Source organism: Apteryx mantelli, chromosome 1, assembly GCF_036417845.1.
Source record: "Apteryx mantelli isolate bAptMan1 chromosome 1, bAptMan1.hap1, whole genome shotgun sequence".
Lineage (NCBI taxonomy): Eukaryota > Metazoa > Chordata > Aves > Apterygiformes > Apterygidae > Apteryx > Apteryx mantelli.
Genome location: NC_089978.1, coordinates 177,758,814 through 177,777,154, shown reverse-complemented (window position 1 = coordinate 177,777,154; position 18,341 = coordinate 177,758,814). Strand labels below are relative to the sequence as shown.

Below are 18,341 nucleotides of genomic sequence, written 5' to 3'. Positions count from 1 at the left end.
CCAATATACATGGTCTGTTAGGGCTTAAGGGTGCTTAGCTGCTATGTAAAACAGCCTGAGTACTTAACCCATAAAATCAATGGGAGTTGTGTTTGCAGATTTGAGGGCAGGAGTTAGCCACTGTTTCTGATTTTCAAGAAACGCCTCTGTAAGACTCTGCTTCTGCCAAAAATAAAATTACCTTGGTTGTGAAATAATACTAAAATCATTTTCTTCAGAAATAATTGGATTCTCAGAAATTTTTATTTTTCTCAAGCCTAAAGTAAATACTACAGTTATTATACTCAGGTAGTTACAACATTTAAGCTGAAAACTGTTATACTCAGTTCTTAGAATATGCAGAGGTGGAACTTTAACAAAACAAACAAACAAAAAACAAAGAAGAACCCTAAATATTCTTTACATTGACAAGTGCTGAATATTTGAATGTTTGCTATAAAGCAGCAATACCTAATAAATTCTGAATATTCAGTTACTAAGGTGAGGATGTTAGGTATTGTTACCATCATTCCAGTTGTTCACTACAAAGTTAAATTTTACTTGTCTTGCTTTTAAGGCTATAGGAATTATTTTTCAGACTCTTTAACCCATTTGCGTGTTTCAAACAAAAAATAATGGCTGTGTGCTGTACTGGAAGAGGTTACAGGGTTACTCAGTGAAACAGATTATAGGTTATTCAGTACAATCCAGTTCTCATATGCAGATAAACCAGTCAGCCTCTGTCTTGCAGATTATTCTCACAGGAGTTGTCCTACTGTCTCATAAAATAGTTTGATGGCACTGTTATTGCTTAGCTGATGGATTACCCAAGAGCCAAATCTACTTTGCAATATGAAGTATTTTCAACATGGCCTAGATTTACATAGTTACCAGTATAGGAGATCACAGTGCTGTGCCACAGTAAAGGAAAGAGCAAGAAATGTTTTCCATAACTATGGAAATTTTGTTTTCTCACACCTGCACATACCCTGAGTTTCACTTTTGCATTGATAAGGAGAATAAGATTGGCCCAGCTCATGCTTTCTAAGAGAAAAATCACCATGGAGGGTCAGTGTTAGGTGGAAAATGAATGGCAGTGAGATCACTGACCTCATTTTGAATTTTTTACAGTTACACAATGCAATGTTTTTTGGTAAACTGCCAAGTCTCCTAGTGCCAGGATATACTGAGATACAAAGGAAAATCACAGATGTGTGAACATCCCATAAAGGCTAGGACATAGATGCAGGGGACAGACAGTTCTGCTTCTCTTTTCAGCACCTTCTTTCCTAATACCTGCTGATAGCCAGTTGCTTGGTGTACTTAAACAAATGCTTCTGTATGGTGAAAAGAAATAATGTTGCATGTCTTGTTGTATGCCCTTTCTTCTGGGAGATTTTGCCTAAGAGAGCATGGTTTTCTTTGTTCCATTTGTTCTCTTGGAGCTAAATATTGGAGGGTAAATATGACCCAATATAAGAGATACGTTTAAATATAGCTAAAAGTAACCTAGATGATTATAAAATGAAATAACTTAACCTAACACTGTATTTTTGCTGGGAGAAAGAAAAAAGGGCTGGCCTTAACCAAACTGGCAGGCATGAATTTCCATTAGAAGGCTGCAGTATTCAGTCTTATTTTTGAGGATTATGCTAAATGATGGGCTATCCAGACTTACCTTCCAGCTAACACACTTAACTGCTGCCTTAGCATCAGGACACAGATGGATGGCAAAGATGACCCTGACCTCCATAAGACCCACATTCCTGTGCAAGGATAGAAGCATGATAATCAGGAAATGATGGTTATTAGTTACAGAAAATGCATTATTGTGAAAACCAGGAAAAAAGTGCTTATGAGAGGAAGTGATTGGATTATGGGGGAATGAGAGAATAAGACGGGGTCCTTTCTACTGAGTAAATTGCTGTGATTTATAAGAGACAGGGTATAGTGATATCATGGCCTCATATTGACTGGACTCATTTCACAAATAAACCTAAATCAGAATGTGGCAGTTACCCACTGAGGCAAACACAGTTTTTAAAAAGATGTTTTTTGTAAGACGTGAGGCATTTTAGACACATTTCGTTTCCCAGTTCTCTTTCTAATTATGCAGGTTATTTCAGAAATTATTCCTGATTTTTTGTATCATTCAGTTAATGTCTGATATTGCACATTTTGTCATGAAAATAAAGCAGGTATTACTGCTCAGATGTATTTTAGATAAATATCTTCAATACAGTATACTCAGAATTTCCTTGTGGAGTTCTAAAAATATATCAGACAGAAACTGCATCTGGTAATAAAATAACTTTAGATTGGATGATTTGTAGATTAGATTATGCTTTAAAATTATTTCACAACGTCATTGTCTAATGAATAAAGTTAGATTGGCTTCTGAACAAATTTTAAGAAATTAAATGTGTCCATTCATGCTATTAAAAAGTAATGGAAAATTGTCTTCCCAATCTCACATTTTTAGGATTGGAAACTAACTAAGGCTTGAAAACCAAAGTTATATACTGTTTTACACTTTTCAGAAATTTCAGTTGGAGATACAGGTAACCCCAACGCCTTAGTTACTGAAAGCGTTTTTTACACTAAAAAACTCTGGCTGGACAAGAAGTCTGACATAGATTACCTATAAAATAAGTTTAATTTGCACTAATTCCAGTCTTTAGGGGAACATACTTGCCTTTGTATTTTGCTGTGTGTGTTCTAGCTCCCCACTCAACGAAGAGCCTTCTCTGGGCAGCCCCTTCCTTTCACAGCCCCTCATGTACTTTCATAGTCAACTCGGTTGCAATTTTCAGTCAATTGTTCCATGCTATCCAGTATTTTGGGGGACTGCTTCCAGTGGTTGAATTTGATCCTCCCTACAAAGTCAGATATATTCCTGCTAATCCCAGCAACTCAATCTACCTCCTACATCCCAAACTCTCCACAGCCCCTTCTCAATCCTCAGATCTTCTCGTTTCATCCTGCAACCATGCACACCCATCCTTCATGGTGCAAAATGTTACAATCTCTCCTCATGCATCTTTCACTCGTAATTTCAGTAGTTGCATATCTTCTCGAGTGTCATTTTTTCTTTTTGTAACCCACTAACAAACTAAGTAACCTTGTATACATTCTGATTTCCCTCCTATCAGTAGTATTGATTATGGTGAATCTGATCTGAATTAGAGCACAGAGAGGGGCTGTGCAGTTGCAACCATGTCACATGATGTGGTAGAGCATATACTATACTTGTTGGTGTTTAGGGAGAGAACTAAAGCTCTCTGGTCTAATGATTAATGGTGAAAAAATACATGTTCATCCATAAATTGTATTTGAGAAAAGAGAATCTCTCTTTTAATTAGGATGATATGATCACCTGTATCATATTTTTATAAAAGGCTGTTCATTGATATTTATTAATCAATCACAGTTGTCCTTTTTTGTAGTAGACAAAAAAGGCATTGTGGAGCCAAGTTCAGGCATTATGTACAAATCTGTTCTCTTTTCTATTCCAAATTTTATTTTCCCCAAATTTACCATGGTCATTATTAAAGAGGAATACCACTTACTGAGACTTGCTGTGTTGTCATATGATTTCAGGATTTTCCTATATCTTAGAGTAAGAAATAACTAGGTTATTTCACGTATCACCTTGATAAAAGGAAATATGAGGAAATCCTGATTTCTTAGATCATTCTTGCCTTCTTACAGCTCCTATCACTTTTTTGGTGTGTTTTCCAGAGTTTCATAACATGTTAAGTGTAAATAAAACCTAGAAAACAAATATTTTCTCTATAAAAGAGCACTTGTACTAGTACTTTCCAACATTATTGGAAATTATTTCCAACATGCAGAAGACTTTGTGTTTTCATTTTTTGTTGTTCTTTGCATGATGCATTGGATATGTACTGTCTCCCATATCTCCCATATTACATGTGTCTATTTGTGTGTACATTTTACTTGTGTCATGTAAAATACATATAACTAATTTGTAATTAAAAGACCTATTGATTCAATTTACGGTGAAGTTTTAGGTAACTTTGTGATGAAAGATGCTTTTCTAAATCCCATTGTATGCTTTGTAAGTGAGAACTAAAAATTTTTATAATTCTTTAAGCAGTGTGTAATGGTAAATGCATGAAAAAGTTTTGTTTTAAGATTGAAAATAATCTCTACAGGCCACTAAAATTAGCATGTTATTTGTTGTGAACTGCTTTGGCTGTGATTCACATACATATTTTTTTCCATAGCTCCAGATGGTCCTCCAGAAAATGTGACTGTATTAGCTACATCTCCTCACAGTATTAATATCAGCTGGAGTGAACCTGTCATCATTACTGGACCAACATGCTACCTCATAGACATCACCTCAGTAAGGCAGCTCTAACTGTTTTTTTGTTGATAGTAGAACAGATTTTTGGTGATATAAAAACCACAGCAGATGTTTTTATAGAAATTGCAGGACAGACATAAACAGGCATAGGACTAAAATGTCCATTTTCACTTAAACTGATGATTCTGCACATAAGAAATAAATGTATTTGATAAAATTTTAAATAGAAAATAACCTAATTATTTTCAGTTAAAGAATCTGTACTAATAAGAGGCCTTTCAGAAAAAAAGGATAGCTATGAATTTATTCAGGAAAACAGAACCTAAGCTTTGTGGAGGTGGATGTACCTCCTTCCAACAATAGTGATGCTGTTTACCAGTAACAATAATAATTACAAAATATTTTTTTCTTCAAAGGAGGAAAATTGTCATTGTCTTAACTTTGAAAATGAGGATGGATAGCCTAGCAAAAGGAAGTGACTTTTACAAAGTTACAGAGTGCATCTGAGGGCAAAATTTATAGTCAAACTAGATTTCCCAGTTTCCACTTGGTGCTCTGTCCATCAAATTAGTTCTATCTTGGTAGCGTTGTCCTTGATCACTGTAAACAAGAAAAAGCTTGACATAAGAGAGAAGCTTTAGTGGCCTTCCTCTTTTCATCTCCTTTACTACTTCTTAAAATACTGCTTAAAAGAACCTTTAATAAACCCCATGTCACATCCTGCCCTGTGGCAAGGTATGAACCTGTCTCTTAAGTCTAGCACATGAGAATTTTTAAGTAGGATGTAGGTTCCCTGTTCATCCAGGAACTATATAGATTGGGCTGTCAGTGAAAATGGGGAGCGCTTCACCAAACTTTACCCAGGAAAAGTTGCTGTTCGCAGCTTCAAAAATCCTGAATCAGTGTATTAGATAATGGGAAAAAATTGAAAGGATACTTAAAATTATTTAAAGGCTTTAAATATATATCCTGAGGAGAGGATAAGTCTTTTATGTATGTATTTTCAATGTTTCTATGCAAGTCATAAGAAAGACATAAGCCATGCTAAAATATTAATGCTGAGATTCTTATGCAATCAAAATTTTTGAGGAGATCAGTAAAAAAATAAAATAACTATTTCAAGCTCCGCAATAAAGTTACAAAGGGACTAATGTGCACTCCTGCCATTTTCACTTCCTCTAAATACACTCTACAAAATGTGCAGTGCAATCTGTACAGTTCTGAACATACTCATCACACCATATGTGTGATAGAAGGAAGAATGTGCAATACCAAGGGAAATGCTAACAGGAAAGGGGCTGTTCTTTGCCCCGTTGGAATCTTGGGTACGTCACTGGAAACTAGAAAACAATATGTATTCCTCCTTTACGAAAATTAGAGAAGACTTTTTACTTGTGAAAATTTCTTGTCACTTTTGATGAAACACCATTTTAGTGCGTTAACAGAAAGTGATTTTTTTCATGCTTTTGATAAAGCTTTCAAATAAAATTTTCAATGCTTGTTTTTTGGGTGCAATATTTCATCAATTCCTATTTAAGCAATTTCTATTTACTCTGTCTGGTAATTCCTAAATTATCAACAGGATGTCATCTGATTCTGCACTATGAAAAAGTTACAAATACCTTATTAATATAAGTTATAATAAAATTCCTGAAGTAAGATGAATTACTGAATTTTTATATGAACCTGTAAGCATTTAAAATTAATATAAAAATCTATTTTAAATTTTCTATTTAGAGGACTTTGTTGTTGCTGTTATGCATTTGTTTTTTCTTTTTTTTCCCAAATATATTTGAAGTGTCCAGCTTTACATTTAGGGATTCCTTGTAATCAGATGTTGTATTTTTAATGTTCAGTAACTACAGGCATCAGTTCTGTAGAAAATCATCTTAGTAGACCAATCTCTTCCTACTTAAAGGCTAGTAAAACTGTCACAATCTTTTTGCGGTGGAAATTTGAATGTATATTTTGTCCCTGTGGGAAGATTTGTATGAAGACTCCAAATTCCACAAACATTCTATATTTACAGCTTTACTCATTTTAGTTCTCAGCTGAGTCTCTTTAAGGATTTGTAAAAATAGGCTCACAGAACAGAATAACTTCAGATTCCTACTCTGTCACGTCTTTATTCTTAAATGGCAGTAATTAGTATCCATTAGTGAATGTACTACAGTTCTGTTTAAATTGCTAGAATGTTTCTTACTGTTACATAGATCAGAAAAACTAAAAAGTATTCTGCATTATTATTCCCCCAAGTTATATTTTATTTTGTCTCCTTTCCTACTATAATTAGGAGTAGTCATGAATAAAATATTGCTGAAAATGAGTAAGGGAGATGAAACCAAACCATAAAACTTTATGAAGAATATAAATAAATTTAAAGATGTGGTGTTGTGATCATATTTTAGCTTTTGTATGAATACTTATAAGCCATATTTTTGATAGCCAGATAGGAAGAAGTATTTCAGCTCTTGATGGCCATCCCAGGAAATGAGTGTCTGTTTAGTCCATCAGAAAGTTTAGTTCAGGTTAATTCTCAGTGGAGATAGATGCATATCTGTCAAATAAAAGGTATGCTTGAACTAATCTAATGTTTTAGCAGCTGCATTTAATACAGATTTCATCCAGTGGGAAAACTACTGTACAGCTACCTAATCCTCTTTTCAAATTACACACTGAAGAAACAATAATGAAAACATCATTAACTGAAGTAGTGGGAACAGACATAAAAACAGTGTTGTAAAATGATACTTGATCATACCCTAGAAAAGCTCCTGTTTTCCCTTTCTCCTTTTTTAAGCTAGCATCAGAAATGATTTATTGGGTATAAAGGCCAACTCTGTAGATTTTTCTGCAGAACTACAGATTATTTGAGATGTAAGAATGACAGGGATCTCAAGAAGTCATCTGGTCCATATCCTTGCTCTAACACAGAGACAAGCATACCTGTCTTCCTGACAGATGCTTCTCTAGCCTGTTCTTGAAAATGTCCAGTGCTGAAAATTCCTCAACATCCCTAGATAGATTATTCCAGTTTTTAACTAACCGTATAGGTATAGTTTTAGTTATGTATTTAGTTATATAGCTACAGTTTTTGTCATGTTTAATCCAAATCTTTTTTGGTGCAAAGACCACCATTTCTGTTCGCACTTGCATGTACACCATGAACAATGGATTATCTTCAATTTAGGAAGATCCCTTTTTACATTTTGAAGCTATTTTTATGTCTTCCACCATTGCCTCTTTTCTAGATTGAACCTTGATTATTTTTGCTTTCCAGCTTTTCTAGTGAAATAATTACTCCCTCCCCACTGTCTTAGAAATAGTGTTGCTGTTTATATATCCAAGGAGAAATTGCTGTCTCTGCAGTGACATCAACATTAGAAATTCCTACACAACTTTCTTTTCAATTTTGTGCTTCAGATCATTTGCTGCTGTATAATAGCTCATCTTTTGGATCTCTGCCTAGATTAATTCCCATTTCAGATTACTACAGCTCCCCTGGCCTATTCTCTAGTTCTCACTTGCTTGGTGGAAGGTAGCACCCAGCAAACAACTCATATCCTTAATCCCATATTATATGAAGTACTGAAGAGGCAGTAGATGGGTGGGATGGGAGTTTACTCCTTTGTGAAGCTTTCTGGTCTTGTTAGGTAGAGACTTCTTGTGTATCTTTTTATGTAAAAGGATAGGAAAGTGGGAAAAGATAAGTTACGTATCATGTTCAAATAATAAGATTCTACTCTTGGCTGTTTGAGGTCTTGTAATGCTTTTGTGTTTGTTTATTTTACAGGTAGATAATGACAATTATAGAGCTCAATTTCTGAAGACAAACGATGATAGTAAAGCCTTAGAAATTTCTGATTTAAAAGCATTCACAAGGTATTCTGTAATCATCATTGCCTTTACGGGAGATGTTAATGCTGCACCCATTGAAGGCCAGGCTAGTTCTGCAGTAATTGTCTCCACTTTTGAAGCAGGTTTGTGTTTTTCTGTACTTAACATGAATCAAACTTTAAAGTTTTTCTTTTATCTGACAAGTAAATAACAGTTTTGAACACAGTGCACTTTTAATGCAGATTTATTCTCACAATAAATTCTTCTTTAATATTTAAAAGGTGTTTGTCAGAAAAAAGTGATGGTGGTAATAAATACTAATATTTACTCTTAATAGTGCAGAGATCCTAACTTGTTCCATCTAAAATGTGTATGTACAGAATACAGCCATCTAGATTCCTTCTATAGTCAATGAAGAGAGAGATCCTACCTATATTAGCATGTATACCTAAGATGCCTGTCTTAAGAAGAGATGAATCATCCCTTTGCGGGTGCCTGTTTCCCTTAATAGACTGTTGAGATCTCTTCACAACATCCTTAGTCTTGATGACAAATTTTTAAACATATAAAATTAGATTAGATGAATTCTATTGTTTATAATGTTTATAAACCTGTACTCATTTGTGGACATAATTTTTGCATTCTCATTGGAAGGAGGTTGATAGTGAATACCCACAGGGATCTGTGTTAGAGTCCGTTGCTCCAGAGACTCAAAACAAACTGGAGGAGGAAACAAATATTAAGGTGACATAACTTGTTCATGCTCTTAAGTTATTCAGAGAAGTAAATTTGAAAGATGAATGTGAGGAACTGTATAAAGACCTCATATAGTTTATGATAACATGTTAAATTCTAAGGTTTTCATGACCTGTTTATATCCCCAAAGGCTGATACAGTCTTTTACTAAGGAAAAACAAATGAAAATTAAATTAGGTGATCGTTAGGTCTGTTTTGTGAGCTACTTCAGCATCTTTTCTGGTAGCATTTCCTTTTATATGAAAGTGTGATACAATAGGAGGTGCAGTAATCTTAAAGAACAGTTATTTTTTTCATCTCATATGATCTCATCTGGTTTGTACAATCTAGTGTATAGGTAAGTATCTGAGCAGGTTAGAACTAATTTATATAGGCTTACTCCAGAGAAGCCTGAGTTAGCATTTGTTGGCTCAGGTAAAAAAAATGGAAGCTCTGACAACTGCATCTGAATCCTTGCCTGAGGGAATGTGTTTACCTACAGTTATTTGATATCCCTATTTAGAGGTGATGCTACATATTTGGCTGCTCAGGTAAAGCAAAGAAAGTGACAGCCTTTTCTTTCAGACAAAAGATCTTGGGAAAATGATTTATACTTTTGCTGTCTTGAGCATAAACTACTGGAATAAATGTTTGGCAAAAGGCTGTCTTTGGGAAAAGTATATGTTGTGATTGTGTGTTTCTTGGCTTCTGATAAATTTGTAGACAGAATCTGAAACACTTGTTTGACCTATTATGATTCTGAACATGTGTCTAGGCATCAGCTGATGGAAAGTCTTCTTTCCTTGAAGAGTTAGTTGTGATAAGCAGAGACTCTTAGGAGCATGGTGCCTTGGTCATAAGTTGGGAGGGAGCCTTGTGTTGACAGAGAGTTTTCAGAAAGGGTACTCAAGCCTGAAACTTGCCTCTTGCTTGTCAGTCCGTGCAAGGATTTGTTTACCTCAGGATGTATTTCAAGGCACAGTGATGCCTCAGGGCTTTCTGAATAAATGCTCAGAAGAAACTTTCCTGAGTAGAAACTACTGGGAGTTATTATGAGGTGGTCTTATTTAAGATAGATTTCTAATAATTATTTTTAATATTTGTGGTGTTAAATGCTATCATCAGGAATAGTGTGTATTTCATTAAATATATTTAGCTTTTTATTGTCTTTACAAATAATTACATAAGCGATAAATATTTGAAGTGTTGATTTAGTGAAAATAAAAAATCAATGATTTAATACTGATATCCAAATATAATAATTTATAGCCTTTCAGGTTTTACTCCAATGCTAATAGTAGTATTCTGTTGTGTAAGTGGATCATTAAATTGTTTATTTCAGTGCCGGAAGACCCCCCTAACAACATAACATTTCAGAAGATTCCAGATGAAGTAACAAAGTTCCAAGTAACATTTGTGCCGCCATCTGAACCAAATGGGAATATTCAGGTGTATCAAGCTATGGTCTACAATGAAGACAACCCTGCTGCCATCCAGATCCACAACCTTAGTGTCATTGATAAAACAGATCAGTCAGTCACTGCTGTGATAGAAGGGCTAAAAGGAGGACATACATATAATGTCAGCGTAAGAATTGATACTTTTTCTTGAGATTTTTTATTTGATATCAGTGAGAGACTAATCTGAATGGTGAATGCAGACCTAGGCCATATATGAGATTTTCATGCAAAGAATGTTAGCTAGGATGTGGAGAGGGAGAAGTCTGAGGAAAGAAGGGAACAAGGAAGAGGCTGGAGTGAGTGGGAACAGGAGACATCACCAGTGGTAGCCGTGTAAGCTGGCTGACCAGTTTAAGTACTGGTAAAGCACATCATCACAGGTGCAAAATTGTATCTGTGTCTTGGTTCTGGAGCTTGCATTGCACATTTGGCTTGGATGAAGGGTCTAGTTCTATAGAGGGAGCCTACTAGAAACATGTGCATGTAGTTATTTCAAATAATCAGAGATTAGGACATGAGGGAAGGAGAAATAACTGGTTTGTTTTCCCCTTCTTGTAAGAGTTACATTACAAAGGATAAAATATTACCATATTTAGGACTGTAAAGAAATATGGGATAAGTTCTAGCAAAGCGTGAATGGCATAAAAGGAGAGTTTCAGCATTCATTGTCCCTTCAAATATATCCAGATTGGCTAATTTGAAGCTAGTACAAGTACTCATTAAAACGAATGTTCTTTTTTTTTGAGGTATATGCAATTAATGGTGCTGGTGCAGGACCAAAAATTCAGCTGAAGATAACCATGGACATCAAAGGTATTTCTCGTAAAGTGCTCTTTAGCTGAGATCTCCATAAGTGCTGAAGAAAATGCTGTTCTACCTGTGAGCGCACATCTGTTTGCCTTTGTCCTTTCTTTAGAGGCTTCATAACCTAGGAACGGGAGCACATAGCTAATAACCTTGAACAGCAGTGCTCATTTTTGCTGCATATCACTGATCATTTGCTATTCATATCTGAATGATACTATAAGGATTTGTTTTGCACAATACAGCTATGTGCCTGAACAAAGTACTTGTAATGAAAAACAACTGAAAATAAAACTCTGTGGTATATCTTTGTTTAAAAACAGAACCACCACGGCCTAATAAGAAACCAGCACCAGTTTATGATACCAATGGGGCCTTACTTGTCACAGCTACGACGATTACTATCAGAATGCCAATATGTTATTACAGTGATGATCACGGTCCCATCAAGAAGATACAAGTTCTTGTTGCGGAAGCTGGAGGTAGAAGAATTTTCTATGTTTTCTTGAAAATTATTATCAGATTTTTTATTCTTTGTTTTCAGCTTGCTCATCTTTTCCTTTTTATAAATTGTATTGGGTGTCAGAAATTTCATGTTAGAAAATGGCAAACAAAATCTCTTTAGCTGTGGCAACAGTACTAAGAGAGAAGTATCTGCTTCCACAGTACCTGTGGGCTGGGTACTGGATTCTGGAAACACTTGCCAACAAAGTTATCCATGCTATTTGAAGCCACCATTATTATTCTGGCCCTGTTGCTATCACTGTATTTTCTTTATTTCTTATTTCCTTGAAAAAATACATTTTGCACTTGTGAAATGTAATTAATGTAATTATTTATTTTATAAAACTTTTCTGCAAGGTTTTTCTTCTGTTGCTATTAGTGTTGCCTGTAAAAGAATGCAGTCATGTGCAGTTGATATTTCCATTTCATAATGGGGGCAGAGGGATTTATATAAATCCCTTCTGTACACTGTGGGTTAGAATGTGTATTCCCTTTTAGGGACTGATGAACATTTACTCAAATGAACAGTGTCATGGTACTGCTTTGAGTAATTGCCTACCAATGTTAGTGGGAGTTTCACAATCAGACGTCATTTAGTCAGGCTTACTTTACCTAAAAAAAGACAAATTCCAGGTAGTTAACTCCCTTGTTTTGCTTAATTTCAAAGTATGGATGTAAAACATTCACATTCAGTGGTATAGATGCTCACAGTTTTTCTGAATGTCTTAGCACTAATCCTGGAGACATTTACTTCATAGCTACTGCTGTGAAGATTCCCTTGAACTGATAGGTATGCAAATACCACGTTAAGCAGTGAGTTGAAGATTTTTCTCTTATCAGAGCTGCTGGGTAGCGACCGCTTTTGAAAACCTAGTCATTTGGTTTATGAAACAATTTTTACTGTCTTTACATAAACACTTTCTACTGTCTTTGCTAGCCGCGCTCAGTTTCACAGTCAAGTAGCTTCGCCAAGTGCTATCCTCTACAGGCAGAGCTCATGTTTGAGACAGACTTTATCCCTGAAATTTCCTAGCTGTGATTCAGTTAACATATTTTGAGCTAGCAAAATAAGGTAGTGTGGATAATGAGGAAATTTGGGTTTCAATACAAATACAGATATAGCCTTAGTTGTGTGAATGGCACTTATTGCTTGCTAAGCCCTTAAAAAATTAATTATCTATTTGCCTTCTTTAATTACAATCTGTTTAGAATGTAAATTATTTCTGATGATTGTTTCTTTTCTTGACAATAGCTCAGCATGATGGGAATGTTACTAAGTGGTATGATGCCTACTTCAACAGACCAAGGCCATATTTTACAAATGAAGGGTTTCCAAACCCACCCTGTATGGAAGGAAAGGAAGGTCTGAGTGGTAAAGAAGAGATATATGTCATAGGTGCTGATACTGCATGTATGATACCAGGCAGTCAAGACAAAATATGCAATGGCCCACTGAAACCAAGAAAGCAGTACCTGTGAGTCCATTGTTTGTCTCTGTGTTTGTCCAAAATAAAGATTTAAATGAAATATATATTTATACAAACAGATAAGAAGTGTAGTTCAATTAAGAAAAGATGGAGCTTGAAGTGATCTTTGCATTTCTTAATTTAAAATTTTTTGGCTGAAATGTAAATATGGGAGACGATTTTTTTTTAATGATTCAAGTAACAAAAAAATCTTACTTGATCCCTAAATTAAACAAGACAAAATTCAAGATAAGTAACCCACTTTATATAGTTTGATTATACATTTAACATAGTGACACTGAGTCCTTGATGTCAGTCATAATGTCAGATTTGTAGGTGGATAATGATTCCAGGTTACATTTTGCTAAAACTGAAAAATAGTGTCTAGTTTCTAAATGAACTTCTACTTAAAAAAATACACATAAACTTTTGTTTCATTCGTTTTCTTGTTTTTATTTTACAGATTTAAGTTCAGAGCAACTAATGTTAAAGGACAGTTTACAGATTCTGACTATTCTGACCCTATCAAAACCTTAGGTAAGGCGAGTGTCATCTGTTAAAATATTTCTCTATTTCCAAGGAATCTGTTCAATTCCATCTTCCTTTTTTGGACTGGTTTCCTTGAAATAAATAATCTCTATTTTTGTTGGATCTAGCTTAACCAGAAGATTTGATGCCTGGTGAGGAAATACATACATTCCATTTTGTGTCCTTTAGTTAGAGGGTGTCATGGTGTCTTATGTGAGCCTGGACTGTTAAATGAGAGCACGATATTGACAATGTTCATTAGCAGAGATTCAGTTGTACCAATGAAAATACCATTTTGCCAGGATAGCTCATCTTGACTGGGTGAACTGTCAGAAGCTATACTGGTTGCTCAGTTTCCCTCTCTGTTGGATGTATTGGTTATCCCAGTGAATCTTGTGTAGAAGACCTCTCAGTTGCAGATCATTCCTTCTACTGGCAGCTCATCTGAGGCCATGACCCTCCGGCCCTTCAGGTTCAAGCAAACATGAAAGCATTTCATCTTTTAGTTACAGAGAAAGTTCATTTTAAGTTAATATTGTCTAATAGAACCCAGCTGGTTCTGATGTTATTGGCCAACAGGGCAGTTGTTACAGGGTCTCAAACCCAGCATAAGTTCTTCCATTACAGTGTTGATCCACCCCCAAAAGTGAGAATGAAGATTCTCTAAGCAGATCCCAGTAAAATCTATAAGTTCTTTTAATCTATTAGTAAGCCAAAACTTACTTACTTAAGCATTATCCCTGACTTTCTGAAAAGAGACCCAAGACAACTGGGTGAGTACGCAGAAGAATTTTCATGGGCACATATTTTTCATTTGGTACTCATCTTCTGTGATATGAGCTCTCTTATTCATCTAACCCATCTTAGAAATCTGTTATATGATCTGATACTGAAAATCCTGAAATGCTAACTCACAACCTGAATATTCTGAGAGGACCTCTTACTGTTTCTCTAGCCCTGAATGTTTTGGAAAAAACAACACAAAAGCTGTCTTTAAAAGTTTTGGTACTCTAAACCAATGAAACAAATAGCTTGACCAGTGAGGGAAAGACTGCATCAGGGAAAATAACTATACCTGAAATGACTCTGACTTTATCCAGTCCTCTGTGCACCTTTTTAACAGAAAACCCCTGAAAGGCTTAAAGAAATCATCAAAACAAAAAAAGAAATTTGTGACAGGCAGATACTATAATTCATGCACTTGTGTACTGTTATGGAAAACTTGTGAGACATTATCTTCTGGTATAGATCACAAAGAAGCTAGATCTGTCTGTATACGGAACAAAATATAACTGGAAAAAATAGCCATGATGAATTCTTCGGATATCCAGGGATCCTGATTCCCTTATTGATTTCAGTGCCTTCTGTGCTAATGTTTAACGTAAAGCACTGCCTTTAAAATGCGGTCTACAGCAAGCTCTTGTCTGGCCTTAACTTCTAAATTTCAGAGTCTATCCAACAAGAAACAAAATATAAACGGGACAAGTAACTAAAAGTTCCTTCTACACTTTCTTACAATAATGTTGTGAAATTAATATCTTACTCATATATCACTAGTGATGCAAATTGATACTAGTGATCTCTAGTGATACAATTGAGGGGCCTTGAAGGTACAGCACCTGCAATGCCGTTATCAACGTCATATTAGGCAAATGAAGGAAGTTAGATTCTTTAGGAAACATTTTCTCTTGAGACACATAACTTGAGGAACCTTATCCAAGTGGTTCCTTTATAGATCATACTTGGGCTATATGAACTTCGAACTTGCACTAGAAGCACAGCCTGGAAAGGATAACTGGAAAGATCAGTAGCTGTTAGATATCTCTGTGACCAATGGTTTCTATTCGTGTAACAACAGTATCTTGTTAGAAGAAATTTGTGCTGCCTGAAATCAGAATTACAATTTTATTATAAATCAATGATCCTCTTTTGTAATTATCATCTAAACTTGTGTTTTTCCAAGATGACATTTTCATTTTAGTAAATAAAACACTGATTTGAATTTTGGCAGAGGTGTTCATGACAGTTCAAAGACCTTACATATCTTATTTTTGTTTTGTAGTCTAACTATGGAATAGGTAGGTCTTTGATCTGGAAGACCAAGAAGCTTACCTTGTATCTGTGCAATTTAATATTGTATGTTAAATATGCTTGAAACAAAAAAAGCATGGAAAACCTGTAAGAGAGTTCTCTCTAACTGGCAGCCATCTGATGCTCTTGTTAAGCAATAGGAATTTTGCTGGGGAGGAACAGTGAAGAAGAAGCTCAATAGCATATGCAACTTCAATAATGATTTTTTAAATATAGTAAAGAATACATTTTAATATGGCCTACCCACTCAGCCATTCTTTGAGTACCACACTTTCCTCTTAAGCTGGAGAAGTGGGTTTTTTCCTTATACCTCATAACTGACATTGCAGAAATAATGTCCATACTACAAAGAAAGGTCAGGATTTTTCCATGACATTATTAAGATGTGGTAACAAACACTGTTTAAAATTGTAGTACATACAAGGCAGCTTATAAACTTTGTCATAAACTCTGATAGCTGGTTAAGCAAATCATTGTGAGGAACCTCGTAGTACAGTGTAAGTGTGGTCTTTCTTCACGTGGAATACAAAGCCTATGAGATAGAAAATATCAAAATGGGGTATCCATAAGACACCTTCTTATGCATAGATTCTACCTTGTGATATCATATTATTACAATTTGTTATCATCATGTATGGAGTTGCAGCTCCTCAGAATTATGCAGCATGATGTCAGGACTGCATGCTGATTTTATAATACCTATTTTTTCCTACTCTGTATGTGGATTCCTCTGTTTTGTCTCCATCCCCTTGCTCTTGATCATTTCTGCAGACATGTAGTACCTCCCAGTTGCTAAGAAGTGGGAGAAAATATGTTTCCTTATTCTTGGCAGGTCTTGGAGTATTCTGCCAGCTCTGGTTTATTTGATAACATTGGTAATGTTTGGACTGATCTTAACTGTAGGATTTAACATTCATTTCACTGTTTAGTGCAATATAGATAGAACTGTTGTAGAGGTTCCTCTGAAATTTTTCCTGTTCTTTTTACATGTGATTAACACTTGTACATTATAACAGAGATCAGTGGGTGGCAGGGAAATTTCCATTCCTTTCCCTTTTGCAACAGCATTTTAAATACCTGCTTTTCGTCTCTGTTGTCTTCCTCTAGCCTAAATTGTTCTTACATTGTAGCATCCAGCGTTGCACCTGAGGCTTTATGTTTATGCTGCACCTGAGGCTTTATGTTTATGCTGAACAGAGTTGAAGGATTATTTCAGTTGTTTTAGAAACTATACTTAATTCTCTGTATCACAAGATTATGTTCACCATTTCATACATGATATTGTTCATTTACATTGCTTGTGGTCTACAATAATCTCACACCTTCTTCTGAAAAATTGCTATCTACCTGCTGCTCACTAGCATGTGTTTGTGTAGCTGATTATTCCTGCCTACATGTAGAACCAGGCATCTCATCTTAAAAAATTGTATTGTATTGTTTTAAGACCATTTCTTTAGCTAAATCAGGATCTCTTTGAATTGTCAACATGTCCTCAGATGTACATGCAGTCCATATCATCTGCAGCATACTCTCTGATCCAAAAATCAGGGCCTTTTGAGAGAACTGAAGCCAAGACTTCTGTATTTTCCAGAGTGTCCTTGAGAGGATTTTGTCTCTTGAGTAGGGAAATCTCAGTTTCATATGGCAGGAAAGCAGCATATTTTTACTGTCTTCCCTGGAGGCCAGACAGAGACTAAGTTTTCTACACTGGATCAAAAAGTGTAGATGAAGAATACCAGCATAGGTGAAGAATACCAGCAGTAGTAATCCTTTCCTATTCTTGTTTCCACCACGTACCTAAGGAAAAAAAAACTGAGATTTTTGACATAGGGACAGGGTTACCAGGAGAGACAGAAAATTAAATGAGTCTCAGAAATACAGCACCAAAGGAGTCTTTGCTGGAAAAGAGGTCTAGAACTACTAATCTAAATGGATTATCTGTCTCTGAATGAGCTTTGATCCTCCTTGATCAGCTGTAAGGACTGATTAGAATACCAACACGTTTAAGTTTTTATCGTAAAGGCTTTAATGATAACTTTTGACTTGCTAATGGTTATTCCTGACAATATCACCAATTCCCACTTGAATAAATGGCATGAGTTAGTGGTGAGGCAGTGAGACAGAATAACCTAGGCAGTTCAGAGCGGGTCATTTTGTGGGTTCCTCCAGCACCTTGAGAAGAAGATCTCCAATCATTAGCATCTTTTATTGCTGTCTGCGAATGAGGGCTGTGAACCTGTGCACTGAAACAACATTTCGGTTGTGACCTTTTCCACCTTTGGAGTTTGATTATTCCTTGCTGTTAGAGTACTTGTCTATTCTTGGTTGGCTGCACTGAGGCTGAGCAGGAGCTCAGCTCAGACTAGTTTTATATAGTCTCAGACTGATGCTACTGCAGTGTAAACCTACCTTAACCTGTTTAGCATAGGTAAACCAGAAAAGCACCAGCGAACAGCTGCATGTATAGCCTTAGATATATATTATTAGCATTATAAATTACATAGGAAAAATGCTTAGGAACCTTTAAATAAATTGTTCCTGTTTTGGTCATTTTTCTTTTTGAGCAGCTCTTCCACTCATACAATGCAGTTGTATTGAGATGTT

At 35.5% G+C, this 18,341-nt stretch overlaps 1 protein-coding gene across 1 annotated transcript in view; it reads left to right on the top strand.

Annotated features, from left to right (window-relative positions):
• The window catches only part of PTPRQ (protein tyrosine phosphatase receptor type Q), a 139,656-nt gene that overhangs the window by 92,840 nt on the left and 28,475 nt on the right, over positions 1-18,341 (top strand). The window contains exons 44-50 of the mRNA XM_067289925.1: positions 4,230-4,351; positions 8,106-8,292; positions 10,227-10,471; positions 11,091-11,157; positions 11,472-11,630; positions 12,905-13,127; positions 13,582-13,655. Of these exons, the coding sequence (XP_067146026.1) occupies positions 4,230-4,351; positions 8,106-8,292; positions 10,227-10,471; positions 11,091-11,157; positions 11,472-11,630; positions 12,905-13,127; positions 13,582-13,655 (1,077 nt within the window). The remainder of the gene's footprint in view (positions 1-4,229; positions 4,352-8,105; positions 8,293-10,226; positions 10,472-11,090; positions 11,158-11,471; positions 11,631-12,904; positions 13,128-13,581; positions 13,656-18,341) is intronic.